The sequence below is a fragment of the Mustela nivalis genome, assembly GCF_964662115.1.
Source record: "Mustela nivalis genome assembly, chromosome: 4".
NCBI classification, from domain to species: domain Eukaryota; kingdom Metazoa; phylum Chordata; class Mammalia; order Carnivora; family Mustelidae; genus Mustela; species Mustela nivalis.
This window is the reverse complement of record NC_139023.1, coordinates 86,238,970-86,266,009: the sequence shown is the minus strand read 5'-3', so window position 1 is coordinate 86,266,009 and position 27,040 is coordinate 86,238,970. Positions and strand designations below refer to the sequence as shown.

Genomic DNA, 27,040 nt, shown 5'->3' with positions numbered 1-27,040 from the left:
TTGTGTGAGGTTAATCTAGATAAGGGGTCAGCAAATTACACAGCCTCTGGGTCCAATCCAGCCTGCAGCTTGTTTTAATCTAACCCTCTAGTTAAGTATGAATTTACATTTTTAATGGGATGTTAAGAAAGAGAAATATGTGACACAAGCCATTTGTGGCCCATAGAGTGTAAAATATTTACTGTCTGGCTCTTTATATTTTTTCTTCTCAATTCCACAGTACTCAGGAAAATGCCTTCAGGTTTATTTATCTCATTGATGACTATAAGTGTAAATTTTGTGTTCCTATTACATGGTCTAATGTGTGTCTTAAAAACAAGCTTGTAAAATTGATTTGATATTAAGACATTGCTATTCAAAATCCTTTAAAAGGGGAGAACACTCTGCTTCAGCATAACTAACGTTTCATCCTTTGTCTTCATTGAAAATAAATCTGTTTTGGATTGCATTATTTAACAAATTAAGATAATTAAATCACTGGTGATGAGATTAGAGTCATGAAGTCTCTCTGTAGTGTTTTTGGGGAAACAAGCTCAAAAACAATTTCATTATGTAAACATGATTGCTTGGAGACAGTGTAGGTACCAATGTATAGACAGACAGTTGGTGTACTAGTTATAAAGTGTAGTCATCAAAAGGACTGTCCCAAGCAAGTTTTCTTAAAAGTGTGTTTGCTTACCGACGGTTTATGTGTTTCCTGATTGTTGGTAGATTTCAGTCACAGATGTAGAAATACCTTAAATGTTACATAATATTTTATAATATGTCATAATTATGTTTTTAATACATCTGCCCCCTAAATACCCTCAAGAATTAATTTTTTAGATTATATATAATCTATTACTTTCAGATTATTTTGAAAAGATTATTTTTAAAGAAAAGAGGAAAACAGGCGTAAGAAATAGATGAGAATCTTTATGTTTTGTTTTTTAGGGAAAACTTTGTTAATGTTATAGAAAATTTACTAATGCATCATCTTGGATTAATTAAAAAAATCAGGCAGAAAGATAAAACTGCTTCTCTTATTACTTAAGGATTTCTATGTTGATGCTATCAAATAACTCCTCTTAAGTGAACATGACTAAAGGCAGTATTCTTGGAGCAGCTGGATTTTGTTAGCCTGAATGTTGAGAGACTCTTCCTATTCTTTTCTTATTCTTATCCTTGACTGTTCCATCCTGATCCTTCATGTGTTCTAATGCACTCATTTGTTGCCATTCTATCATACTTGAATATTTTTGACCACCTATTGTGGAGGTAGTATATAAAAAAAAGTAATAAATATTGTCTCCGTTTTACCAGACATATTTATAATTTGCCTTTTAATGCCCCAAATTTTTGTCTGTTTTTCCCATCTTTTTTTTCCCCCCCTTCTTCTGTTTTTCTTTTGGAATAGTTGAATATGTTTTGGTATTCTGTCTTATCTCCCCTATTTTCTTAATAGCTAAACCTCTTTGTTTTATTTTTTTAAAAATACTGACTCTAGGTTTATAGGATACAAATTTAATTTATAGTGTACCGCCCAGTACTATATTACTTTATGTTATAAGATTCTTACAATTTATTTTCCTTTGTGCTGTACTCTATATTTTATCTCAACATATGTGTAAATCCCGCAGTATATTATTATTTTTGCTTTGGATGTTCAGTTGTCTTTTTAAGAAATTAATGAAAAATATTTAGCTATATAGTACCATTGCCGACACTTTTCATTTCCTTGTACTTAATACAGATTCCCTCCTGCCTTTTTTTTTTTAAGAAAAGGGAGAGTGATGGGGTGAGGGGAAGATGGAGAAGGAGAAAGGGAATCCTAAGTAGGCTCCACACCCAGCACAAAGCCCAAGGTGGGGCTCATTCTCACAATCCTGAGATCATGACCTGAGCTAAAATTAGGAGTCTGAAGCTTAACCGACTGAGCTACCCAGGTGTCCCGCCCTTCTGGCTTTAGAACTTCCTTTAACTAAGTTTTCGTAGTGGAGATTTGTTGGTGATACTTTCTTTTAGCTTCTGTTTATCTGATACAGTCTTTTGTTTGCTTGCACTGTTTAAGGATATGTTATTCTAGCTTGATGGTTGTTTTTTGCAATACTTTTGTTGTAATGTCATCTGGCTCTAAGGTTTTGGATGAGAAGTCAGTACTGATTCTTTTTGTTTGCTTGCATGTTAGGTGGCTTTTGTTCTCCACTTTCTCTGAAGTTTGTATCTTTTTTGCTGGTTTCCAACAACTTGATCTCGATGTGCTTGGTATGATTTTTTTTTCTCATATTTGGGGTTTGTTGAGCTTTTTAGATCTGGGTTTTCATTGATTTTATCAAATTTATATATATTTCTGTTTTTCTCCTTCTGCTTTTTTCTGAATCTCTAATTATACATATTTTAAGTCTTTGGATATTGTTATATATATCCCTGAAATCTCATCATTTTTATTAAAAATTTTTTGCTTCAATTTGAATGGTTGCTGTCTTCAACCATTTGACTGTTTCACTACAGTGGCTATTATATTTATAATACCTGTTTTTAAGACATTGTCTGCTAATTTAATAATTTCCATTCTTTCTGGGTCTGTGTATATCAAATCTTTTTTACTTATCTCACTGTAATAGTTCTGTTTGTGGACCAAGTGTTTTTTCTTCTATTTTATGAACTGTCTAAACTTTATAGAAAGATTGCAGGAGCAGTTAGAATTTTTTTTCCTTAAAGCATTTGAGAATAAGTTGCTGCTGTATGCCCTATCACCCTGAATACTTTAATGTATATATCTATAAAAAATACATTCTGTCATGTAACCATAGTACAACCATCAAGTTAGAAAAGAACATTATTATTACCATTTAAGTTTTGTCACTTGTCCCAGTATTGTCCTTTATGACAAAATGAGCTGGTCCATAATCATGTGCTATATTTAACTGTCATGTCTCTTAAGTGTTCTTCATTTGGGAATGGATCCTCACTTCTTTTACTTCTGTGACCTTGACATTTTTGAACATTATAGGTCAGTTATTGTGTAAAATATCTCTCAATTTGGTTTTTTTAAAATATTTACTCATGACTAGATTCAGATTTTTCATAGAAACAATGCTGTGTTCTTCTCATTGTGTCCTGTCAGGTGATACTTGATTTTAAATGGTCTCATTGCTACTGATGCTAACTTCGATTATGGTTGTGTCTCCCAAGCTTTGCCATTGTAAAATTACTGTTATCCCCATGAAGTTAATATTGCTCTGTGGGTAGTTACTTTGAGACTGTGTAACTAACTTGTTCCTTAACAAATTATATCGGCAGGTTTCCATATCTTTGAGCACTTTCTTACTATCTAGGCAGTAAGATTTCCAGACTCATTTTGTACATCAACTATCCCAGCCTTGGAATCTGCCATTTCCTTTTTTTTTTTTTAAGATTTTATTTACTTATTTGACAGATCACAAGTAGGCAGAGAGGCAGGCAGAGGGAGAAGGAGAAGCAGACTCCCTGCTGAATGGAGAGCACAATGTGGGGCTCGATCCCAGGACCCTGGGATCATGACCTGAGCTGAATGCAGAGGCTTTAACTCATTGAGCCACCCAGGTGCCCCAGAATCTGCCATTTCTTTAAGAGGCCCTGGTGCCTTTATGGTGGAGAATTTGGAATCCAAGTTTTTAGAATTTAAAAGCCATGCTCTGGGTGCTTATTATTATTGGGATATGGCACCTCTCAGGTTCTCTGAGGGAACAGAGCTCAGGAATATGAATATGTTTGTATATATATGCACACACATACATACACATATGGACACACACATAGGTATATATATTTGCACACACTTTTTTATATTTACTTACCTAAATATATTGAAAGTCTTGGATTTATTCTGATAATTCCAATTTCAGTTCAGTACAGCAGAATTCATTCTCATTTCCTTTATTTTTATATTGAGGAATTTATATATGAGGAACCTGGCTACTATTATCCTTAATTATTTATTTGATCAGTCCTTCTAAATATAATTCCCCTTTACTGCCTCTGCCCCTTTTCTTCCTGAACAAACATACTCCTCATCTGTCAGGGTGATGCCACCATCTTCCTTTCCCACCTCTCCCCACCTCTTGTAGCACCCTCCTCATCTCACAGACTTTAGTGATCTTTGCTGTGCTGTTCTTCCCCACGTGTACTTTTCTTACTTGACTAGGGCTCTGGTACCCAGTAGAAGACCATCTTGTCACCTCAGTGCTTTTCTTATCCTATTCTGCCCCTCCATGTTCTTCCTTGATATCTTCCATACTGTATACCTTGCCACGTCCCACTATTCCAGGAGGATACCTGTCTTACCCACTGGGGCTGCATACAATATTCTGTATAATACTGCACTGGGATGCCTTCTCATGTGAACACTTTCCTCAATTCACTTTGCTTTAGTACTCCATGCTGTTCTGCTCCCTTGCATGGGAACTCTCCATCTCAATTCTCATCCAAACCCTACAGGAATGTCCTCCTCATTCCACTCAGACTGTGACACCTCATTTTGAGCCACCTTCCCACGGTGAAGTTCTCCTTACCCTCTTGATCTCTGATACCTCATGTTAGGTGGCTGCCACCATACCCCTGTGCTGATTTCTGCTTGTTAATCTGCGTTCCTTCCAACTCCCCTCCAGCCAGAGGAGATAACTTCCTTAGAACAAAGTCTCAGGACCACCAACACTGGTAACCCTCATCAGTCAGAGCATCACATCATGACAATGACAATGATTCTTGTCACCTTCTAAGTGTCCATTCATTCAGCCTCTCTCTGAATCTCCCTTCAGATATCTGCCACTCAGTATTTCATCCAGCTGATAGAAAACCTCTTTTCTCTTCCTGTGTCCAGGTATTTTAGAAGGGGTACCAATGGTGAAACATGTGCCCTTCTAGTAATAAAGTTCTACAGACTTTTGCTAACTGGCCATCAGCAGGAGAATCCCTATAAAAGTGGCTCATCTCCAAGTGATACACTGCATATCACTGATTCAAAGATGCACCACTGATTCAAAGATGCACACTTTTTTGTTTGTTCTTGGGATTCTTTTTACATTTAACGTTTTTGAATGTTAACATTTTTTCTTAAATATATAAAGTATCATATATTGTGTGAAAAACAATAGGCTTTTTTTTATTGCACACCTACCTACTGTCTAATGGCACATAATCATCACATCACAAAAGTCATGGGATATTGAAAACAAAACAAGGGGTGCCTGTGTGGTTCTTTCAGATGAACACCTGACTCTTGAATTCAGCTCAGGTCATAATCTCAGGGTTGTGAGATTAAGCCCTGTGTGGGGCTTACACATTGAGCATGGAGTCTGCTTAAGATTCTCTTTCTCCCTCTCCCTCTCCCTCTGCCTGTGCCTTACCACCCCAAATTAAAAAAAATAAAAACAAAACAAAAAACCCTGCTGTCCTGAGAACTACAACTATTCCCTTCAAATATGGTATAAAGTTTGTCCTATAATGCTAAGTGTCTTTCTCAGCTGTGGGAAGTTTCTCTCACTGTACTCATTTAAATCAGCTGAGAAGAGCATGTTTGGCCCTGCAGTTTCTTAGAGTCAGTGTCTACATGGCCCAGTCAAGTGAGAGCAGAGTTTCCAAGAGTGGCATTTATATAGGAAACACTCAGGGACTATAAAATAATATCACAGATTACATGACTTCCATTCCATTCTCAGGAATTATTATGGAGTCCTAAGAAGAATAGCCCTGAGGTCTTGTTTCTTACCAGAGAAGGATATTGATCTAGTGGACTGGGATCCAAAATGAGATGGAGACCTACTCAGAACCAGCCACTGGTTAGATCTAGGAATACATGGATGATATCTCTTTGTTGGTCTTCCAAATTAGACTGTTCTGTCTTCAATACCTAGTACCATGCCTGATATATAATAAAAATATGCTTTGATAGGTAGATGAAGTAGAAGTTAAACTATTATGTTTAGTCACAGCCTTTCCTTTATATTGACGTGTAGTTTTTGAAATATAGAATGGCTTTAATTTTGAGACATAAGTAACACCCAATGAAAATAAGTATGCTAAGAGAACCAGTTTAGTTGAGAGAAGATTTTTATTTTTTCCTTTTTTTTTTTCTTTTAAGTATTCATTTTATCTTTCATCAAAAGACACACATGTGGTTACATTTAAAGGACATTGAACAGTTGTTTTCTTTTCATGCAGGGGCCTGAATTAATGAATAAATATGTTGGTGAATCTGAAAGAGCGGTGAGAGAGGTAAGATGATTATGTCTTGAAGTGGAACTCTGTGTAGGGGAACCATCCTTCTGTTCTTCTGTATGGTTTCCATTTTGTTTTGGATTGTAGATGCTGAAATTTCCAAATCCAAATTCTAGCGGTATATTTGTCATTCAGGCAAGCATTATTTTATTATTTAAAAATGCAATTTCGATCATCTACAATACTTCGTCTTTATATTTAAACATCATAATACTATGAACATTTAGTTTTACCAAATAAAGATTTTAACAACTGCCCTCATTTCATTAAAAAAAAAAAAATACTCCTTTACTTACAAGGAGTGCTTGATCTCAGAATGAGATTTAAATTCCTTAAATTATGAAGTCCTTTAAATTGAATAAGCTTAGTATATGAAAATTTCACTGTACTGTCCTTATTTTAATTATTTTACCTTTGCCTGGTGCCTTTAATTATTTTACCTTTGCATCCCCCGCTTTTTTTGAGTATGATTCCATGTATGTGCAATGTCCAGAATAGGCAGATGTATATATGTAGGAAGTAGATTATTAGCCCTATGTATATATTTTTAAATCTTAAAAATACCTCCACACATACTTACAATGTTTACATGTTACGTTTCTAAGTTCTTATAAAAATCCGTTTACATATCAGCAGCATATTATAGACTGTATTCGAAGATCTTTAGTAAATATTGTAGCTCTGTCAAATAATGTAGGTAAAATAGTTAAGCATTATTATGCTATATAATAAATGTCAATATAGTTAGTATGTAATACTTGAAAAGGATATAAAATTTTTTGTGATTTTACCATCACGTTTTAATACCGTATATGGTGTATAGATAGTGTATTATATTTAATTAAAGACTAAATGAATAAAAATATAAATATACAGAATAGAAAAAAACCTTAAAACCTTTGAAATATTTAAATCATGTTTTCCCCCAGCTCAAAGAATTTGGTGCTGTAACTGTAAATATTACCTCAATTATGATGCATCCCCCTTATAAGATTTAAAGCCAGTACCTAATTGGTAGGCCACTCACCCATATTCTGGAAGCTGCACAACTGATAAACTCATGCAAAATCAGGGCACTTGGAGTTGGGTAACTATAGGAATTTGACCACAAGTCTTGGCTTTCCTAAGCAGAGGTTAGTCTGCCTCACATAGACGCCCTGTATCCTTCAGAAGCTAAACAAGGAAGAGAATACACCAACAGCAATGGAACAGATGGCCTCCATTTGTGAATACCTGGGTACCAACCCAAGAGAATTAGAGATTGGAATACTTGGTTTTTCATCTAAGAAAAAATCTTAAGTAACTCTTTGTCCTTTTTCTTCTTTCTTGAAAATGTAGACAGTGGTAATTGTAGGAAACAATAACAACAACAACAATAGTATCATCATTGATTAAAATAAGAAAAAGGCAATATTTATTAATATTAATTGTTTTGTTTTTATGGTCATGACCCTTGTGACCAGAAGATGGGGGCCTACATTGCAGACTTCTTTCTGCCTGTGCTGACTTTTTCTAGCCCGTTTTTTTGCCCTCGTGACTGGCTAGCTGGCCAGTCCCTGTTGTTGGTAGTGTTTGACTTCTGGTCTTATCAGTCTGTGCTCTTCCAAGGTTTGGTCATTTTTCTTGTCCTGGCTTTGCATCAGCCATTATTTTTCTGCACAGTCTTCAGAGAAATGAGTAAGGAAGGTGGCTTTTGGGTTTGTGGGTATTTTATATGCTAAGCTATAACTGATTTTACATGTTTGTGGTTTTTCTTTTAAATGTGTGTTTATGATTATTAATAATAACTGTCATTTACTGAGCTCTTATTATATTCCTGGCACTGTGCTAAATGCTTTGCATTCTTTTTTTAAACTCAGTTCTTAAAAATAATCTTCTGAGGCAAATATTTATCATTATCTCCATTTTCTAGATGTGGAAATTGAAGTTTGGTCATGATTGGGCTGGTTGGCTTGCACATAATAGATTTAGTTCATAACATAGTTTTCAAACTAAAGCCAACTGCAAAATTTTCTGAAGTTTGCTATCTTTAGCTAATGTGGCATTCTTTTCACCAGATCTTCCGAAAAGCGAGAGCAGTGGCCCCGTCCATTATTTTCTTTGATGAACTTGATGCCTTAGCAGTTGAAAGGGGCAGGTAAGAAATATTTAAAAGGATTGCTATTAAATATTAGCAATTACATTGTAAAGTAAATTAACACTTCATATATAGATTTTATTTATTAATACATTTAGACTAAATAAAAACTTTTTTTTAATTCATGTAGTTTTTTTCTCTTATACCCAACTATTTCATGTTATCACTTTATAATACTTTCATATACTTTTTTTTTTTTAAACACTGACATCCATTTGGGACATGTGAGTTAATTTTTATATCTTATTATTTATAGTTTTTACATTATTTACCCTAATACTGCCAGTCAAACTTTGGGTTTTTATATGCATATGATAAAAACTGTAAACAAAACTCCATTAAGGATAATTATACAATATAGTAAAACCAATTGTAATAAAAGGTGTTATTTTATAGATTTTAGTACTCTCTGGATTATGTTTCCTAAATAGAGTTACAGTAGTATAAAAGTTAGTACTAATAGTTTTGTTCCTGAATCTCAAGCAATAAAGATTATTTATATCATTTCAAACAGATTGTGTGTGTGTGTGTGTGTGTATACAGATGTATGTGTGTGTGTATGGGTATGTGTGCATGTATCTTAACTGTTTACGAGTTTGATTTTTTTCCTCTACAAATGTTTATTTTTTTATTTTTTTAAAGATTTTTATTTATTTGTCAGAGACAGAGGGAGAGAGAGTGAGCGAGCACAGGCAGACAGAGAGGCAGGCAGAGGCAGAGGGAGAAGCAGGCTCCCTGCCAAGCAAGGAGCCCGATATGGGACTCGATCCCAGGACCCTGGGATCATGACCTGAGCTGAAGGCAGTTGCTTAACCAACTGAGCCACCCAGGCGTCCCCTCTACAAATGTTTAGAAGGCCTTTTAAAGATTATATATTACAAGTACTTCATGTGGAGAATGTTAATTTGTATGCTTTGTGCGTACCTTCTTGATCTATATATTGATTAGAAAAGTTTTGCTTGGGATGCCTGGGTGGCTTAGTCGATGAAGCATCTGCCTCAAGTCCTGAACTTGGGGTCCTGGGATGGAGCTCTACTTCGGGCTCCTCTCTACTTTGGGAGTCTGCTTCTCCCTCTGCCTGCTGCTCCCCCGCTTGTGTGCTCTCTCTCTCTCCCTGACATATACATAAATAAAATCTTTAAAAAAAAAAGAAAAAGTTTTGCTGATAATAATTACAGTCATGGTAGATGGCACCTTTTAGTCCCAGTGTTAAAGTCTGTAACAGACATTGGTGCTCTTTTCTTTCCTGGGTAGAGCTACCTCATCAGATGAGAATACGAACTATCATGAGGAGACTATTACTGGGTGGTAGTCTGCCCTGCTCTTCACTCTACCCATTGGATAACCTATAAATACCTACTGTCTTTTTACTTTATGAGTTGAAGTACTTAGACTGTCTTAATACTTCTGAGGTAAAGTGTCATAAAAGGTTACAAGTAGCTCAAGTTAGCACCTAACTACAAGAGAAGAAAAAGAAACCAGAGAAGTTTGCTGAAGCAGTGTGACCTGCCACATTTATGTGACGTCAGAGACATTTTTGGAGCCTAAAAAGGAACAGGGTGGGATACATTGTTAAATATGAACCAGATGTGAGGTAGTATATATAGCAGAGTTCTCATAAAATGCTTTTGAAATAAAATGGTGTGAGAAACCAGACAAGGCACTTGATAGGAATATCCTGTTTTTGTGGGCAATTTGGCCCAGTAGAAATTTGCAGATATTTTAGAGATGCTAGTGATTTGCAGCCTCCAGATATCATTTCCCCAATAGTCTTCATCCTATTGTGAATTGTGTACCTCCCTCCTTCAGTGGCTTATTCAAACCAAGGTCAAATAAATTCTGTGGTGTTTCCTTTGTATAGAAAAATTTTTGGTCATGTTCATTGATGTTTCAGAAAACAACAATAAGTGGTACCTTGGTGGCTCAGTTAAATGTCTAACTCTTGATCTCAGCTCTGGTCTTGATCTCAGGTCATGAGTTCACGGTCATGAGCCCAAGCTCCTCGTTGGGCTCCATACTGAGTATGGAGCCTACTGAAAAAAAAAAAAAAATAGAAAGAAAGAAAACAACAAAACAACAATGAAGCTGATTAAAACAAAGGAAAAAAACATAATGCTAATGGTCCAAAGTAGAGACTTCTAGTTGGTTATATCTTAGGAGCACTAAGTTTTACGTAGATTATTTTTGATAGTCATAAGAATCTCAAAGAGTGATACTCTGTTTTCTCTTGTTTGTTTTTTCTTTCTGTATTTCTTTTTTAAAATTGTGTTATGGCCAGCATTGCCTAGAAAATAATTATCTTATCTAATAAGAATGTGGGCACCTAAAAACCAAAATATGTAAAACCTCCACATATATATTTTTGTTCTTCAGCTACTTGAATTGGACAATTCCTAGAAATTGAAAAAACAGTTATTGATATATACCAAAAGTATAAAATTCCCAAGATACTAAACCAATTTCATGCTTTGTTAAAGAAATAGAAAACATGGAAAAATTTAAAATTCCATAAACTAGTAGGCATTTCTACATAATATTGGGCTATAAAATAGTTATTGCTTTAATTTGTTAATTGTTTTTATGTTTTCTATGATAACATTCAGGTCAAACCCATATGACTAGTTCAAAAATAATGGTGCATAAAAAGACTGTTTCTTCTTATCAAGACTTTAATTTCTAAACTTAAAATGTTTAACAAATTGAGTAGAGAATTATTATATACTCTAGTCCCTATTATCTTTTGCTTTTTAAATCAATTATTTTGACTATTTGAAGTTACTCAAGTTAGCCATGGAACTGAGGTTTGCAGCCATGAAGCACATTGTAAATAGAACATGGGTATATTGTTTGCTTAGCTTTAGAAAAATTTGTGCTTTCAGAACGAGAGATTTTTTTTTCATGCTTATCAAAGTATCTAATTACAACCACTATTTTCTCCTCCTCCCTGTCCCATTTAAATTTCTTTGGGGTTTGAAAAATAAATAAGCCTAGTGTTCACTTCTTTTTTTCTGAATACCATTTAAATTATGGGTGTTCTGAATTCATATTGTGAGTTAGAGAAAATGTTATAAGGTTCCCTTTATGAAGTGCTTTAATGATCTAAGATTTGGGAAAATTGAAAATGTTGTTAAAGTAGCAGAGCTCTTTGGAAAAGAGGTATTATATCAGCGAGTAAAGCACTGAGATAGGGAAGAGGCATAAATTAAACTGAGCTAATAATATTAGGTAATACTCATTTAGTGCTTGTTATGTATTGGAAATTGTTTTGAGTGCTTTACAGGTGAAGGAAAAAAACTCACAGAAAGGCATCTGCCTTAATGCAAGGTAGGATATCATACAATGGACAGTTGGCTCCGGTACTCTGCCTGAGCTTCATACTAGCTTAAATATTTACCCTTTTCAGGGTTGTAGTCAGGAGGAGAGAGCAAGCTGGGCAATAAATCATTGGTCAGCCTTGTCCTGGGCAGTAGTCCTGTCCTCAGAAGTGGAGAGATATAGAGCAAGTCTCCATATGCTGTATTCTCTTAGCCCAGTCTTTGATAGATAAAATAGCCACTGACTAACCTGGAGATGCCTAGAAGATCTTCCTTGTTTAGGACATTCTAGTTAGTCTCAGGATCCTGAATCATCCTCATTTCCTGACATTGATTGCCTGGTAATGCCAAACCTTAAGCATGATTAGAAGAGGTTCGAAATTAGGAACTTACCCCTAGAGCTAAAGAGGCTCATCTTGTTTGTTTAATTAACTTCTAAATAATGTGACTCTCTTTGTTTGACCTCACTCACTATGTTACGGTCTTTTTTTATTTTGTTTTAGCATGTACTCATTACAACAGCCTTGTTGTAGGTCCTATTTTCATCTCAGTTTTACAGGTGAAAAATCTTAGACATATAGGTGCATGAATATGATAGCTCAAGGTCATCAGAGCTGGGATTTGAATTTAGATATTTTGACTCCAGGGCAGATATTCTGAGCCACTTTTTGACTTGACTACCATAACCACAGATTCTAGGATTCCAGATATTAGTAACTAACTAACCTTTCAATCTTGTATTTATTGTGCATTTTCTCTGTGAGTTACTTTAGTAATGCTAACTGGGCTGTTTGTCTAACTGGGCTGTTGTTACATTCCTTTGCCAGCATTCATTCATTCGTTTGTTCAGTAAATATTTATTGAATGCTTAGTCTGCAACAGGCTTTATGTTGGGGTTAAAATAGTGACCAGGACCTAAGGCAATTTCCTTAACTTCTCTATGCCTTTTTTTCTTTATTTGTAAATTGGAGATGATAGTACTAACAAATTTTAGGTTGTTAGAATTAAATGCACGTAAAGTGCTTGACACAGTGCTTGACACAGTAGCTGGCATGTTAGTAACAACTTAAAAAACTTTAGTGTTTCTTACAATGTCTGCATAGATATTCTACTGTTAATAGTAATAATTTCCATATAGATAGAAATATAGTAATAGACATAGAAATAAATCCTGTCCTAACAGAGTTTACATTTTAGTGGCTGAAACTGAAACATTTGGGAAATTAGAAAATATCTACAGATGATGGGTACTATGGTATTTTATCAGTCTAAGATGTCTTTAGTTGTAAGAAACATCATTATTTTTCCTGTCCCTTTACCCTACAACCCCCTGCCCTGCCTGTCAAATTCATAATATCAGAGAGATTATGTGGTAATTGTCTTTTTCTGATTGACATATTTCGCTCAGCATAATACCATAATACCCAACAACGTTCCATCCACATCGCACATGGCAAGATTTGGGGTTTTTTTTGGTGGTGGTGGTGGTGGTGGTGAGTATTTTTTATGGCTGCATAGTATTCCAAGATGGGACCAGGGAGGGAGACAAACCATAAGAGGCTCTTAATCTCAGGAAACAAACTGAGGGTTGCTGGGGGTGGAGGGGAAGGGATGGGGCAGCTGGGTTATGTATATTGAGGAGGGTATGTGCTAGGTGAGTGCTGTGAATTGTGTAAGACTGATGATTCACAGACCTGTACCCCTGAAGCAAATAATATATTATATGTTAATAAAATAAAATAAAAAGATACATCATTATTATATATAGCATTACTGATGAAAAATGTAGCCTTAAACTGTGATACGAAGCCAAGAAGTCACCAACTCCAAGAGACATCCGATTTCAAAAATTTAAAATAGAAGAAAGATTTATCTTAGAAATAGAAAAAAGTGGGGTCCCTGGGTGGCACAGTCATTTTGAGCATCTGACTTTTGGTTTCAGCTCAGGTCATAATCTCCTGGATTGGGGGATGGAGCCCTGTGTTGGGCTCTGCACTCAGCATGGAATCTGCTTGATTCATATGCACGCGTGCACTCTTTCTCTCTCTTCCTCTCTCTCTCTCTCAAACAAATAAAACCTTAAAAAAAGGAACAGAAGAAAGATAGTAACCTTGTTATTTGGGAGAAAGAAGATAATCTGTTCTGTTTTATAAAAGCAATGCTATTAAACAAAAAATATTCAGGATTTTGTTTTATGACTAGAATGTAAAAAAGATGATTAAATATATAGAAAAATGAAAAAGATTAAGTTCCTAGGTAAAAGCTGATTGAATGAGAGTCTCTGTAAGGTGTTGGGAGAATTAACTACTTTTTTGTTACTGCACTTAATCATCTACAATTGTTACTTGGAGTGGTTGGGGAAAAAAGAAGTTCTGAGCCAACTTTCATTGAAAATGAAGGTTTCAGGCTTAGCAGCATTCTGAAAAGAGCGCTGAATTTAAAAATAATGATCAGGAAATGCAGTATCCTCTTTTAATAGCATATCCAGATTTCAGGTAAATTCAGTGATTTCACAACACTAAGCACTGTGGAAGAAATTTTGTGGGTATCATTTTTCTAAATGACACTTTCAAGGAGGGTAGTACCTTTTTCTAATGTGATATTTATGGTACTTTTAAAAATTTCATAAAATCATAAACTTTTATAGCTGAAAAAGTTGTTAGAAGTCATCTTGTGCAACTTTTGTTCTTCAGAACAGAAGCCCCTGGATTTTAAGACCTTAGGCACATAATTCCTTTGTGGCCTGGGCAAGACTAGAATTCATGTTTTCTGATTCAGTGCTCTTTGAACTGTACTACTCTTGTCTCTTATACAGTCAGGATTTGAGATAGAAAAAGTGTGTTTATGTTGTAGTAAAAATTCTCATGTAAGTAAATATTTAAAGAATATTTTTATGTTTAGGAAATTCTAACAATAACCGCTTATTAAATACTTTAACCCCTGTTTTGTAAATCTGTATTTCAAATCAATGAATTAAATGCCTAGTTCCTTGTATGCAGATTTTCCTAATTTATACTTGATTACCCCAGATATAACATGGTTTTCACATTTGTAAACTCTTAATATTAAACAGAAATGCTGGGGAAAAGAGAGCAAAAGAAGAAGTGCAAAATGTCTAACATTTTTCATTATAATAGTTCCATGAAATGTAGCAGAGTTTTGTGATTATTTTTATTTTGTGTTTGTGCACTGTGGCTGAATACCATACCACAGATTAAAGGTTCAGCTTTCCTTAGAGAGATGGGCTGTTGCATCATTTTATCAGAAATTGGGAATTACTTTTTGTTCTTGTAGGACACATAGGTCTCTTATTGTAGTTGTGTTGTCTTTGAAATGAAAGCTTGCTTTCACATCCATTAAGAAAATTGTCATAGGTAATCTTCATGTTCAGAGTAATGCATATTTGGCTAGCCTTCTTTAGGCCTTCTTAGGCCTCTTCCAAGCATCAGTACTGACTATTGGAGTGTGCGAGGTAGTTTTTAAGAAACAAAGTCAGATGCCTACCATTCAGAACTCCATGATATTTAAAAATGAATACTAGAAAAAATTTAACTTGGATAGATAAGATGCTGGTCTGTAATTTAGAAATCATACGAAGGGGCATTTCATTTTATTGAAGGAGTTAAAAAGGAAATGTTTATATCATTTTTGTGAAAATTTTAGTATTGAAGAATACATTCTGTTTAATCCGTACAGTCACGGCAGTGACATTTTTTTAGGATAGTGGTTTGCATACCTTTTCTGTACCAGGCCAGTTAGTAAACATTTTTGTCTTTTTGGTCCATGGTCTCTATTGCAGCTCTTCATCTCTGCTTCTATATTGCAAAAGCAGCGATAGAGAATATGTAAGCCAGTAAGAAAACAGTTGGCTGGCCACATTTAGCCTGTGGCTATAGTTTACTGACCCATTTTAAGATACCCTAAACGTCCCTTAGGTCCATGGCACTGTATGACTTTTGAATAAGAATAATTTGGAAAAGGGACTTGACTTCTGAAGGGAAAAGAGAATTAATGTTTTAGGAAAGTCTAGCTTCAGTATTTTCTACAACTGAACATCTTTTTTCCATTGTTGTGTTGCCTATCTCTAGCAGATAATAAAGTTTTATAAAATCATTTCATTATGTTAGTGATTACACATTTGTTTTTAAACTTTTTCTTGGAGTTGGTTTTGATTTCCTAGGATGTCAGTTTTATGGTTTTTGTTTCCTACTGCAGCTTTGAAAGTCAGCCAAGAATATTTCTCAGCCCATAAAACATTTTCACTGTGCTATTCTCCAGCTGACTCTCAATGATCTGTGGAAATAAAGGGCAAAGGCAGCTGGGTAATGGGAATCCAAGGAATTTCCTTCACCTAATCATCAACATTTAATACAGCCACCATTTCCTCCTATAATAAATAGCAAATTGGACAAGTAGGAGTTTCACTTCTTTTCTGTTTGGAAGTGCCAATTGGAGGTGTAAGTCATAAGTTTTTGACTATGAATATTTTTATTAAAAATAATGAATTAAGTAAGTTTACTTGGGGTCTACACAATACCAACACAGAATATAGAATTTTAAAACTAGAAGAATCTATCTATATTTTCTTTTTTTTTTAAAAAAAGATTTTATTTATTTATTTGAAAGACAGAGATCACAAGTAGGCAGAGAGGCGGGCAGGGAGAGAGGGGGAAGCAGGCTTCCTGCTGAGCAGAGAGCCCAATGCGGGGCTCGATCCCAGGACCCTGAGACCATGACCTGGGCCAAAGGCAGAGGCTTCAACCCACTGAGCCACCCAGGCGCCCCTCTATTTATATTTTCTAATTCAACTCCCTTGTTCATATATGCCAGTAATTACAAAATCCTCAAAGGAACAATAATATCTTCATGATCTTATCTCAGATGTCTAGCACAGTGCCTAGCAAAGAAGCACCCAGACGTTTATTTTTTGAATAAAGGAATGAAGGCTTAGAGAAACTACAGATTATGTTCACTTGGTTGTTAGTGGAGTCTGACTTCAATATATTTTAGTGTCCTTTGTGAACCAATTTTCTTTTAAAATTAAATACTAAGACTGTCTTTCAGAATTTTCTCACCTGTCTTATGTTCATAGAAGCACCATCATTTTCATTATAAAGAATCATTTGTAAGCTTTGGAATATATTCATTCACCTGTCAAAGAGCTCTAAAAAGAAATAAATTAAGTGCTAAGTGATACTTTTTTCAAAAAAACTCAGTAGTTTTTATACATACTAAGTCTGAAAGTGGGTGTGGGCTCACCAAACGTTGTCAGTTGTGCTAAGGATACGGAATGATACATATTCTTTATAATGTACCTGATTGCAAAGTAATCAAGTGATAACAAAGGATAGCAATAATAATGAAAATTTTATTTTTTAGGTTAAGTGAGGAGATATTTTGAGAAAGATTCTTGCCTTCCTTGGTATACTAATTAATTTTATAGAACGGTCACCAAGTTACCCTCTACCCAGACAGCTATTCAGTAAGACTTATTTTATTGTAGTTCAACTTACTTTAATCAAGTTTTTTTCAAGCAAGCACCCAAGTCTTTGGGTACCAAATCCTAGGTGTCTGTAGCTATACTTAGAGCATATAAATGAAGATCCTGAATCAGTATCCATACCCCTCCACACAAAAAAAGCAAAAGTTCAATTAAAAGACAAAAGAGAGCAGGGAAAAAAAAAAAAAAAAAACAGATGAGAACTTCTTTTGGTATAGATCCAAGAAATCAAACAAGTAGAGATTTTCTTCTAATTAGTGTGTTTCTTGATCCAAGCATTTCTGTATCTGCGAACAATCCTATAAGTGTATTATATTTCTCTGTTTTAGAAAGTTTAGAAGGTTTTTCATTTTTTTAAAAAAATCATTTAAAAAATCTGAAAAGTCTAAAAATACTCTTATCTGGAAGTTTTAGCTACTCAAATCATTCCTTGAGGACTCCAAGGAGCCCAAGCTACTATTACATTTGAACAGCTAATACATAGTTAACATTAAAATGTAAAGGACTCTAAGTACCAATGTACAGCAATCTCCTACTAATATGTCTTACAGAAAGAAAGAACCTTAGTTTAGTTTATTACAGTTACTGGCTTTGGCATGCCAAATAGTTATGAAGAGCTCCAGAAGAGCAGTTCTTGTCTTAGTATTATGTTGATGGTTTTCATGGCAAAATTAAGGAATTTTGATAACTTTCTACCATGTTGTAAGTAAATCTAGGTAGGGAATTGGCAGTATGAATCTGGATGTATGTACTGACGTGTGCTATACTAACTTCTGAAAATCTTCTACCAATGGTGTCAGCAACCGTTTATATACCATACACTCCTATTTAGTTTATTTGTTAAGGTAATGTTAAAAAGTTAGAGATTTCTTTGTTAAGCCAATTATAACAGTGATAATTATAATAATGATAATGTTTATAATTACTGCCTGTTAATATTTTCTTTCTTTCTTTTTTTTTTTTTTAAAGATTTTATTTATTTGTCAGAGAGAGGGAGAGAGAGCAAGCACAGGCAGACAGAATGGCAGGCAGAGGCAGAGGGAGTAGCAGGCTCCCTGCCGAGCAAGGAGCCCGATGTGGGACTCGATCCCGGGACGCTGGGATCATGACCCGAGCCGAAGGCAGCTGCTTAACCAACTGAGCCACCCAGGCGTCCCATGTTAATATTTTCTTTGTGCTGAGCATTGTACTAGATCTTCTATACATTTTATCTAATTTTGAGGAAGGTACGAGCCTACTACCCAGGTTTTGAGAAAACTGAGGTTCAGAGAGATTTACGTACCTTTTCCACAAGATTACACATAAAAATAAGTGGTAAAGCTGGCATTTGAACCCAAGCTTATTGAATATCAAAACTCTTTCCCCAATTCAAAGCAGCCTTCCCAATGAGTACTAACCAGGATGATTTTTAAAACTTCATGTTATATAATAGTTCATTATATCCTGTGACTTTAACTGAGTTCATTTATCAGTTTTTTGGTTGAATCTTTCTCTATATAGAGAGTCATGTCATCTCCAGGTAGTGAAAGTTTTACTTCTTCCTTGCTCATTTGGATGAGCCTTTATTTGTTTTTGTTGTTGTTGTCTGATTGTTGTGGCTAGGACTTTCAGTACTATGTTAAATAACAGTGATGAGGGTGGATGTGAGGGAGTCTTGTTCCTGACTATAGAGGAAATGCTCACAGTTTTTCCCCATTTAGATGGGAATTAGTTGTGGGTTTTTCATATTTGGCCTTTATTAGGTTGAGGTAGGTTCCCTGTAAACCTACTTTGTTGAGGGTTTTCCTCATGAAAAAACGTGGTTTTTCATGTTGATTGATTAGCAGTTGAATAACCCATGCAACCAGGAATAAATCCCACTTGATCATGGTGAATGATTTTTTTAATGTATTCTCAGATTTGGTTTGCTAGTATTTTCTTGAGAATTTTCGCATTTATGCTCATCAGAGATATTGGCCTGTAGTTCTCTTTTTTTGTGGTCTCTGTACCTGGTTTTGATATCAGGGTAATGCTATACAACAATAACGAAGCAAGAGAAAGAGAAATTAAGGAATCAGTCCCATTTACAACTGCACCAAAAACCTAGGAATAAACCTAACCAAAGAGGTGAAAGACCTATACTCTGAAAACTATAAAACGTTGATAAAGAAATTGAAGTTGTCACAAAAACTGGAAAGTTATTTCATGCTCATGGATTGGAAACAAATATTATGAAAATGTCTATACTGCCCAAAGCATCTACACATTTAATGCAGTCCCTATCAAAATACCACCAGCATTTTTCACAGAACTAGAACAAATAATCCTAAAATTTGTATGGAACCACAGAAGACCCTGAATAGCCAAAACAACCTTGAAAAAGAAAAGCAGGCCTGGAGGCATCACTATTCCAGACTTCAAGTTATATTACAAAGCTGTTAGTAATCTAAACAGTATGGTACTGGCATAAAAATAGACACATAGATTCAATAGGATAGAAAACCTAGAAAAGAACCCACAGATATATGGTCAGTTAATCTTCAACAAAGCAGGAAAATATCCAATGGGAAAAAGACCATCTCTTCAACAAACGCTGTTGGGAAAACTGGATAGCACCATGCAGAATGAAACTGGTCTGCTTTCTTACACCATACATAAAAATAAGTTCAAAATGGATTTAAGACCTAAATTTGAGATCTGAAATCATAAAGCTCCTAGGAGTGAACCCAGGCCACAACCTCTTTGACAGTGACTGTAGTAAATTCTTTCTAGATATGTCTCCTGAGATGAGGGAAACAAAAGCAAAAATAAAGTATTGGGATTTCATCAAAATAAAAACCTTCTGCACAGCAAAGAAAACAGTAAAACTAAAAGGCAACCTATGGCATAGGAGAAGATATGCGAATGATATGTCTGATAAAGGGTTAGTATCTAAAATATGTAAAGAATGTGTTAAACTAAACATCCCCCAAATGAATAATCCAGTTAAAAATGGGCAGAAGACATGAATAGATGTTTTTCCAAAGAAGACATATAGATGGTCAACAGACACAGGATAAGGTGCTCAGTATCACTCATTATCAGGGAAATGCAAATTAAAACTGCAGTGAGATACCACCTCACACTTGTCAGAAAGTCTAATATCAACAACACAGGAAAGAACAGGTGTTGGTGAGGATGTAGAAAAAGGGGAACCCTCTTGCATTGTTGGTGGGAACGCAAACATTGGTGCAGCCACTCTGGAAAAAGTATGGAGGTTCCTCAAAAAGTTAAAAATAGAACTACCATGTGATCCAGAAATTGTTGTACTAGTTATTTACCCAAAGAATACAAAAATACTAATTGCAAAGGCTACATCCACCCCAGTCTTTAAAGCAGCATTGTCTACAGTAGCCAAATTATGGAAACAGCTCCCCCCCACAACACACACACAGTGGAATATTATTACTCAGCTATAAGAAGAATGAAATCTTGCCATTTGCAAGGACATGGATGGAGCTAGAGAGTATTATGCTAAGTGTAATAAGTCAGTCAGAGAAAGACAAATACTGTATAATTTCACTTATATGTGGAATTTAAGAAACAGAACAAATGAGCAAAGGAAAAGTAGGCAGGGCAAATCGAAAAACAGACTCTTGGCTGTGGAGAACAAACTGATGGTTCCCAAAAGTCAGTTGAGTTGGGGGACAGGGATGTGTGTGTGTGTGTGTGTGTGTGTGTGTGTGTGTGTTTGAGGGGGATTAAGGAGGGCACTTGTTCTGATGAGCACCTGGTGTTGTATGGCAGTGTTGAATCACTGTGTTGTTTATCTGAAACTAATATTATGCTGTATGTTAACAAGTGGAGGTTAAATAAAATCTTTAAAAAAATAATTCATTATAATAAGTACAGAATTGTAATTTTCTTTGTCACCATTTCTAGATCAATGGCACTAAGAAATGATGCATGTTTAGAAGCATCTCTGCTTCAGTTATTAGACCACATTTTTCAGAAAATTAGTTTGAGCTGACATATGTTAATTTTCCTTATTATTTATTTTATTGGATTATGTTCATGATAATAATGTGGGGATGTCAGGAGTGTGAAAAAAATTCTCTTCAAAAATCTGCTTTTGATGGGGCGCCTGGGTGGCTCAGTGGGTTAAGCCGCTGCCTTCGGCTCAGGTCATGATCTCAGGGTCCTGGGATCGAGTCCCGCATGGGGCTCTCTGCTCAGCAGGGAGCCTGCTTCCTCCTCTCTCTCTCTGCCTGCCTCTCTGCCTACTTGTGATCTCTCTCTGTCAAATAAATAAATAAAAATCTTAAAAAAAAAAAACTGCTTTTGGCAATGAGTAAATTGAACTGTGGGGTTAAGAATCACTTGTTTCTCTAACATTGTATTTTAGTCAGACTATACAGATGTAATGAGTATTGCCTTCGTTAGCTTGGAAGTTTTACTGGGAGTCATGGCAAAATGGAAAAATACATACTTTTATGTCATTCTCTATGTTAACAGTTTATACAAAGTTACAGTTATGCTGAGCACATGCTGCTCACAGAGCTAAGGACAGCTGGAGAATATAACTCACTATGTATGTCTCTACTTTTATAGGATATCCTGTGAACCTAAAATAGCTTATTTACTGTCAGCCTCATGCTGAATATTGATCACACACTGACAGCATAGATTTAAGCTAGAAAACTCAAGGCATTATTGATTCTTGACATTCATTAGTTTTTGCTTTCAGGTTTTGAATTTTGGTGGTTCTTTATTTTAAATTGGCATCTATTTCTTCAGTACAATTAAGTGTTTTCTTTCAACTGTAATCAATAGATCTCCCTTACTGTGTGACGGTTTAAAAGATAGCTGTTACAGGTATTTCAACCACTTTGGCACATTGGTGTATTTGGTTTGCAAAACTCTGAAGTTATTTATGCTTTATAGTATTATGGAAAGAGTATAGACTCTGGAATCAAGTACATATGTGTTCAGATCCTGCCTCTGCCATTTGCTAGTTGTGGAATCTTAGGCAAATTACTCAACCTCTCTGTGCCTCAGTTTTCTTCTTATATATAATGAGAATAAAAGTAGTATTTACCTCACAGTGCTGTTATTAGGATGAATAAAGTAGTCCATGGGTTACATGGTACAGAGCAAGTTATTTGTTATTAATACAGTATCTGGGAGGTATTAAATGGACAGTAGGTATTTTTTTATAATTACTTATGAAGGTTCTCCCTCACATCTTCTATGAGACATCAGAACTCTCCATATTCCTGAGGCTATAGGCAAGGCATAGATAAACTGCCTATGTGGGAAGAATATATACTGAGCTTTAATAATGCTACAAGCAAATGGTTTATCAGGAACAGAAGAGCTTAATTTTTTTTTTATGGGAATCAGAGATCTTGTTCAAGAGATTATTTTTAAGTCAGCCCAAAAAGGTGAGCAAGGAATCTTAAGAAATCTCTGATTTTGATAGACTCTTCAGATGTTTAATTTTTAAATTAAATAATTATTTATTAGTTATTGTCAGCTGGACAACATAGGTAGAATTTTAAATATGTGGAATATTGTTTACAAAAGTGGAATATGATAGTTTTTCTTTAGAACTTTTTTTCAAAGACTAGTCTAACATGAGTCAGTTTAAGAGTGCGTGGTATTGGAAATGACTTATTAAAAACAATTCATTTGTGGGGCTCCTGGGTAGCACAGTCAGTTAAAGCGTTTGACTCTTGGTTTTGGTTCAGGTTGTGATCTCAGGGTCATGAGATGGAGCCCTGCTTTGGGCTCAGTGCTGAGTCTGCTCTACTTTTTCCATCTCCATTAGCCCCTCCTACTTGTATGCTCTCTCTCTCTCTCTCTAAAATAAACAAATCTTAAAAAAATAGATAATGCATTTGTTTATGGAAGAGCCAACTTCTTTCTGATGGATAGAGTTGTGTTCTGTAGGTAAATTTATTACTATAATATCAACACATTTTATTGAAAGTACAAAAGGCTTATGTTAAAAAAACTTTTTAATTGTTTAAAGCATGTTTAATTATCAAAACAAATTGTTTAAACTGGTTAAATGTTTAAAACTTTAAAATTGTTTTAAAGTTAAAAAAAAAAAAAAATCTGCTTACCTTTCCCAGCCTCTTTTTTTCCTTTTTCTTTGCCTAAAAGAAAAGGTATTAATAATTTTAGTGTTTTCATAACTTACAAGCTCTATCTTTATAAGAGATTTTTACTTTTTAAACAGAATATTGACAAAACGAATGTGTTGTGTGATTTTATTTTTTTTTTAAATTTTATTTATTTATTTGACAGACAGAGATCACAAGTAGACAGAGAGGCAGGCAGGAGAGGGAAAGGAAGCAGGCTTGCTGCTGAGCAGAGAACCCAATGTGGGGCTTGATCCCAGGACCTGGGATCACAACCTGAGCCAAAGCCAGAGGCTTTAACCCACTGAGCCACCCAGGTGCCCTATGATTTTATTTTTTATGGTTTATAGCTTATTTAAGTACTCTTGTGCTTGGAATTTTTTAAAATATAAAATTGTTTCTCCCTTAATTTTTTTTTTAATTTTAAAGATGTGTATAGAGGAGCCAGAACTATAGTTATTATTCCAGTGATGTTATCATCTTCATGGTATTTATTTGAAGAAAGTATAATTCATATTCTTTCTGAATTTTGCTTTAAAAAGGGCAAAAAAGAAAAATCTTTTTGTATTTCTTCCTCTCCCCAGTTCATTTTCTTTCAGGTGGTTGTATCCACTATTTATCCAAAAAAAAAAAAAAAAAAAAAAAAATCCCAATTCCCTCCCAAGTATATAGGTTTCCTAATGAGATGATTCATTTTAAAACAAGTTCACATTAGGCTTGTCAGGATCAGGTAAAGAATGTAAAAGCAAAATTGGACCTAGAACACTTGGATCTATTCTTGACATTTTTTTTTTAAAGATTTTATTTGACAGATAGAGATCACAAGTAGGCAGAGAGGCAGGCAGAGAGAGAGGGAGGAGGAAGCAGGCTCCCTGCTGAGCAGAGAGCCCAATGCGGGGCTCGATCCCAGGGTCCTGGGATCATGACCCGAGCCGAAGGCAGAGGCTTTAACCCACTGAGCCAACCAGGTGCCCCTATTCTTGACATTTTTTCATGAGTAAGCAGTTATTCGTATGTATGCAAACAAATACAGTTTCTATTACTAGTGGAATTGATACTTAAGACTGAGAAATACCCTGTTTGTACCTTTTTCAGTATTAGCTGCTGATTGTAGAGGTCATTTTATAAACAAACCTTTGAAATAAACCTTAACTGTAAATTTTGGCTATAGACTGTTATCTTAAGCTATGAATAATTGTATTGGCTTCAGTATTTGAGAATCCTGAGTACACTCTTGATCTCTTTGATTCCTTTTGATAGTCTTAGGGAAATTCTCAGGTTTTAGTTTGTCAGATATGGCTTTTATTTTATTCTCTTTTTTCTCTATGGAACTGTCTCATATGGTACTCTCTGTTTCTTAGTTTTCCACTTGATTCCATATGTCTGTTACACTGTTTTCATTTTTTCCCCTCTTCTTTGTGCATCAGTTTGGATATTTTCTACTTGCCTGTTCTCCAGTTCAAGAATCCTCTGTTCTCCTGTGTCTAATCTGTTACTCTCATCTTTTCTTTTCTTTTTTTTTTTTTATTTGACAGAGAGAAATCACAAGTAGATGGAGAGGCAGGCTGAGAGAGAGAGAGAGGGAAGCAGGCTCCCCGCTGAGCAGAGAGCCCAATGCGGGGCTCGATCCCAGGACCCTGAGATCATGACCTGAGCCGAAGGCAGCAGCTTAACCCACTGAGCCAGGCGCCCCTGTTACTCTCATCTTTTTAATTTTTAATTACAGCTTTTATAGTTTTGGGGTTTAGAATTTTCATTTGAATTTTTCTTATGGATTCCAGGCCCCTGATGATGAAATTCCCCCCTATCTTTCTTGGACAAATCTTGGGAATTTTTATTTTTACTTTCTCAGTTCTATCCCTTTCTATATTACATATTGATTTAATATTGTTTTCCAGATTCTAACTCCCTATAATCTCTCCTCTTCTTAAGACAAAACTAAAAGAAATATATATATTATGATTTTGTTGATAATTGGTGTCTTGGGCTTCTCTCATTTGTTTAATTTTTTTTTTTTTATTTCTATACCTAATACTTGAGTTTAGTGTCTAAAGCAGTTATGGTAATGGCAGGTTTTCTATTTGTGAAATTTTTTATCCATTCTCAAATTAAATTTAGATTAGTTTATGTTAATAGAATGTGGTTGTGTGTCATGGGCTTCCAGCATCTAAATATGGTGTTTGAAAAACTCCTAGAGGAGCATCTGGTTAAGTGTCTGCCTTCAGCTCAGGTCATGATCCCAGGGTCCTGGGATTGAGCCTGCTTCTCCCTTTCCCTCTGCCCCTCCTCTCCACTCATGCTCTCTCTCTCTCTGCTCACTCTCTCAGATAAATAAGTAAAATCTTAAATAAATAAATAAATAAATAAATAAAAGCTCCTTGATTTTTGTTCCTAATCTGTGAGCCTAAATTTAGATTCAAAATGAAAAATGTTTAAATGTGTTTTTACTTGTAACTTTCATGTAAAAACTGCTTATAATGAAGCTGATGTATACTATTGTTTCAGCTTTAAATCTGTTAATTTGTATAGCAATTTGTGTTCACAACATTAATCCAAAGCTATAATGTACTGAAAATTTTTTTGAATTATATGATGAAAATTCAAGTATATTTTGGATTGTATTCAAATTTTTCATTTTAAAAGATTTGAGAAGTTAAAATCTATATGTTTAGTAATAATCTATATTTTTTGTTAAAATAACTCATTTTCCTATCCTCTAACATAATTGTTTTAATTTTCTTCTCAAATATTACCACTAATGAAAGTCTGTATTGAGTGGTATTCAAATTCAGTGGTAGCCCTGCCTAAATCTAACACTGATAGTTATGAGATTGCTCTTGTTTTTCTAGAAAGGATTCTAAATGTTCTATGTAGTATGATTATTCATGGTTATAGTTAGAACCACTTTATTACTGATAGGGTAAGTAGTCATCTTACTCTAGTTTTATTTAGTTTCATATATTCTATTCAAATTCTTGATTTACATTAATAACATAAAATCTATAGTTCTTGAGTCAGTCTTTGAGGATCTATTCTGTGTTTTTTATTTTGGAGAAGAAAGTAAACATGATGTTTTCTTTCTGCCTTCTAGATCCTAAAGTCCTTGAGGGAATAAACTCTTATTGGCAAGAGTTTTTGGTTGATGCATAATTTTCTATATAGACAGGCGTTTCATCTTCAGACAAACACAGTTTTATTTATTCCTTCCCAATATGGATACAATTTCTTGCCTTTTCTTGTCTTCTTGCACTATATGGGATTTGTAGTACATTGTTGAAGAATAATGGTGAGAAGGAACATCTTTGTCTCATTCCTGTTATTAGTGGGAAAGTTTTTTGTTTCTCAGCACTAAGTATGATGGTATAGTTTTTTCGTAGGTATTTTTTTTTTTATCAAGTTGAAGTAGTTCTCTTTATTATTAGTTAGCTGACTTTGTATCATGACTGGGTGTTGGATATTTTTATATGTTTTTTTATTGAAGTATAGTTGACATACAATGTTAAATTAGCTTAAGATATATAACATAGTAATTCTAGAAGTTTTATACATTACACTGTACTGTCCACAAGTGTAGCTACTGTCTGTCATCATACAATGCTATTTTAATACCATTGATTATATTCCTTGTGTTTTACCTTTCATTTCCATTGCGTATTCATTCCATAACTAGAAGCCCCCTCTCTTCATCTACTCTTCTTTACCCATCTTGCCTGACTCCCTTTTCCCCAGCAACCATTAATTTATTCTC

The 27,040-nt window shown here is 34.9% G+C and overlaps 1 protein-coding gene across 7 annotated transcripts in view; it reads left to right on the top strand.

Annotated features, from left to right (window-relative positions):
• The window catches only part of AFG2A (AFG2 AAA ATPase homolog A), a 331,896-nt gene that overhangs the window by 80,423 nt on the left and 224,433 nt on the right, over positions 1–27,040 (top strand). For all 7 annotated transcript variants that reach the window (XM_082728225.1, XM_082728226.1, XM_082728231.1 and 4 more), the window contains 2 exons: positions 6,181–6,234; positions 8,295–8,374. In XM_082728225.1, coding sequence (XP_082584351.1) covers positions 6,181–6,234; positions 8,295–8,374 — 134 coding nt within the window. The remainder of the gene's footprint in view (positions 1–6,180; positions 6,235–8,294; positions 8,375–27,040) is intronic.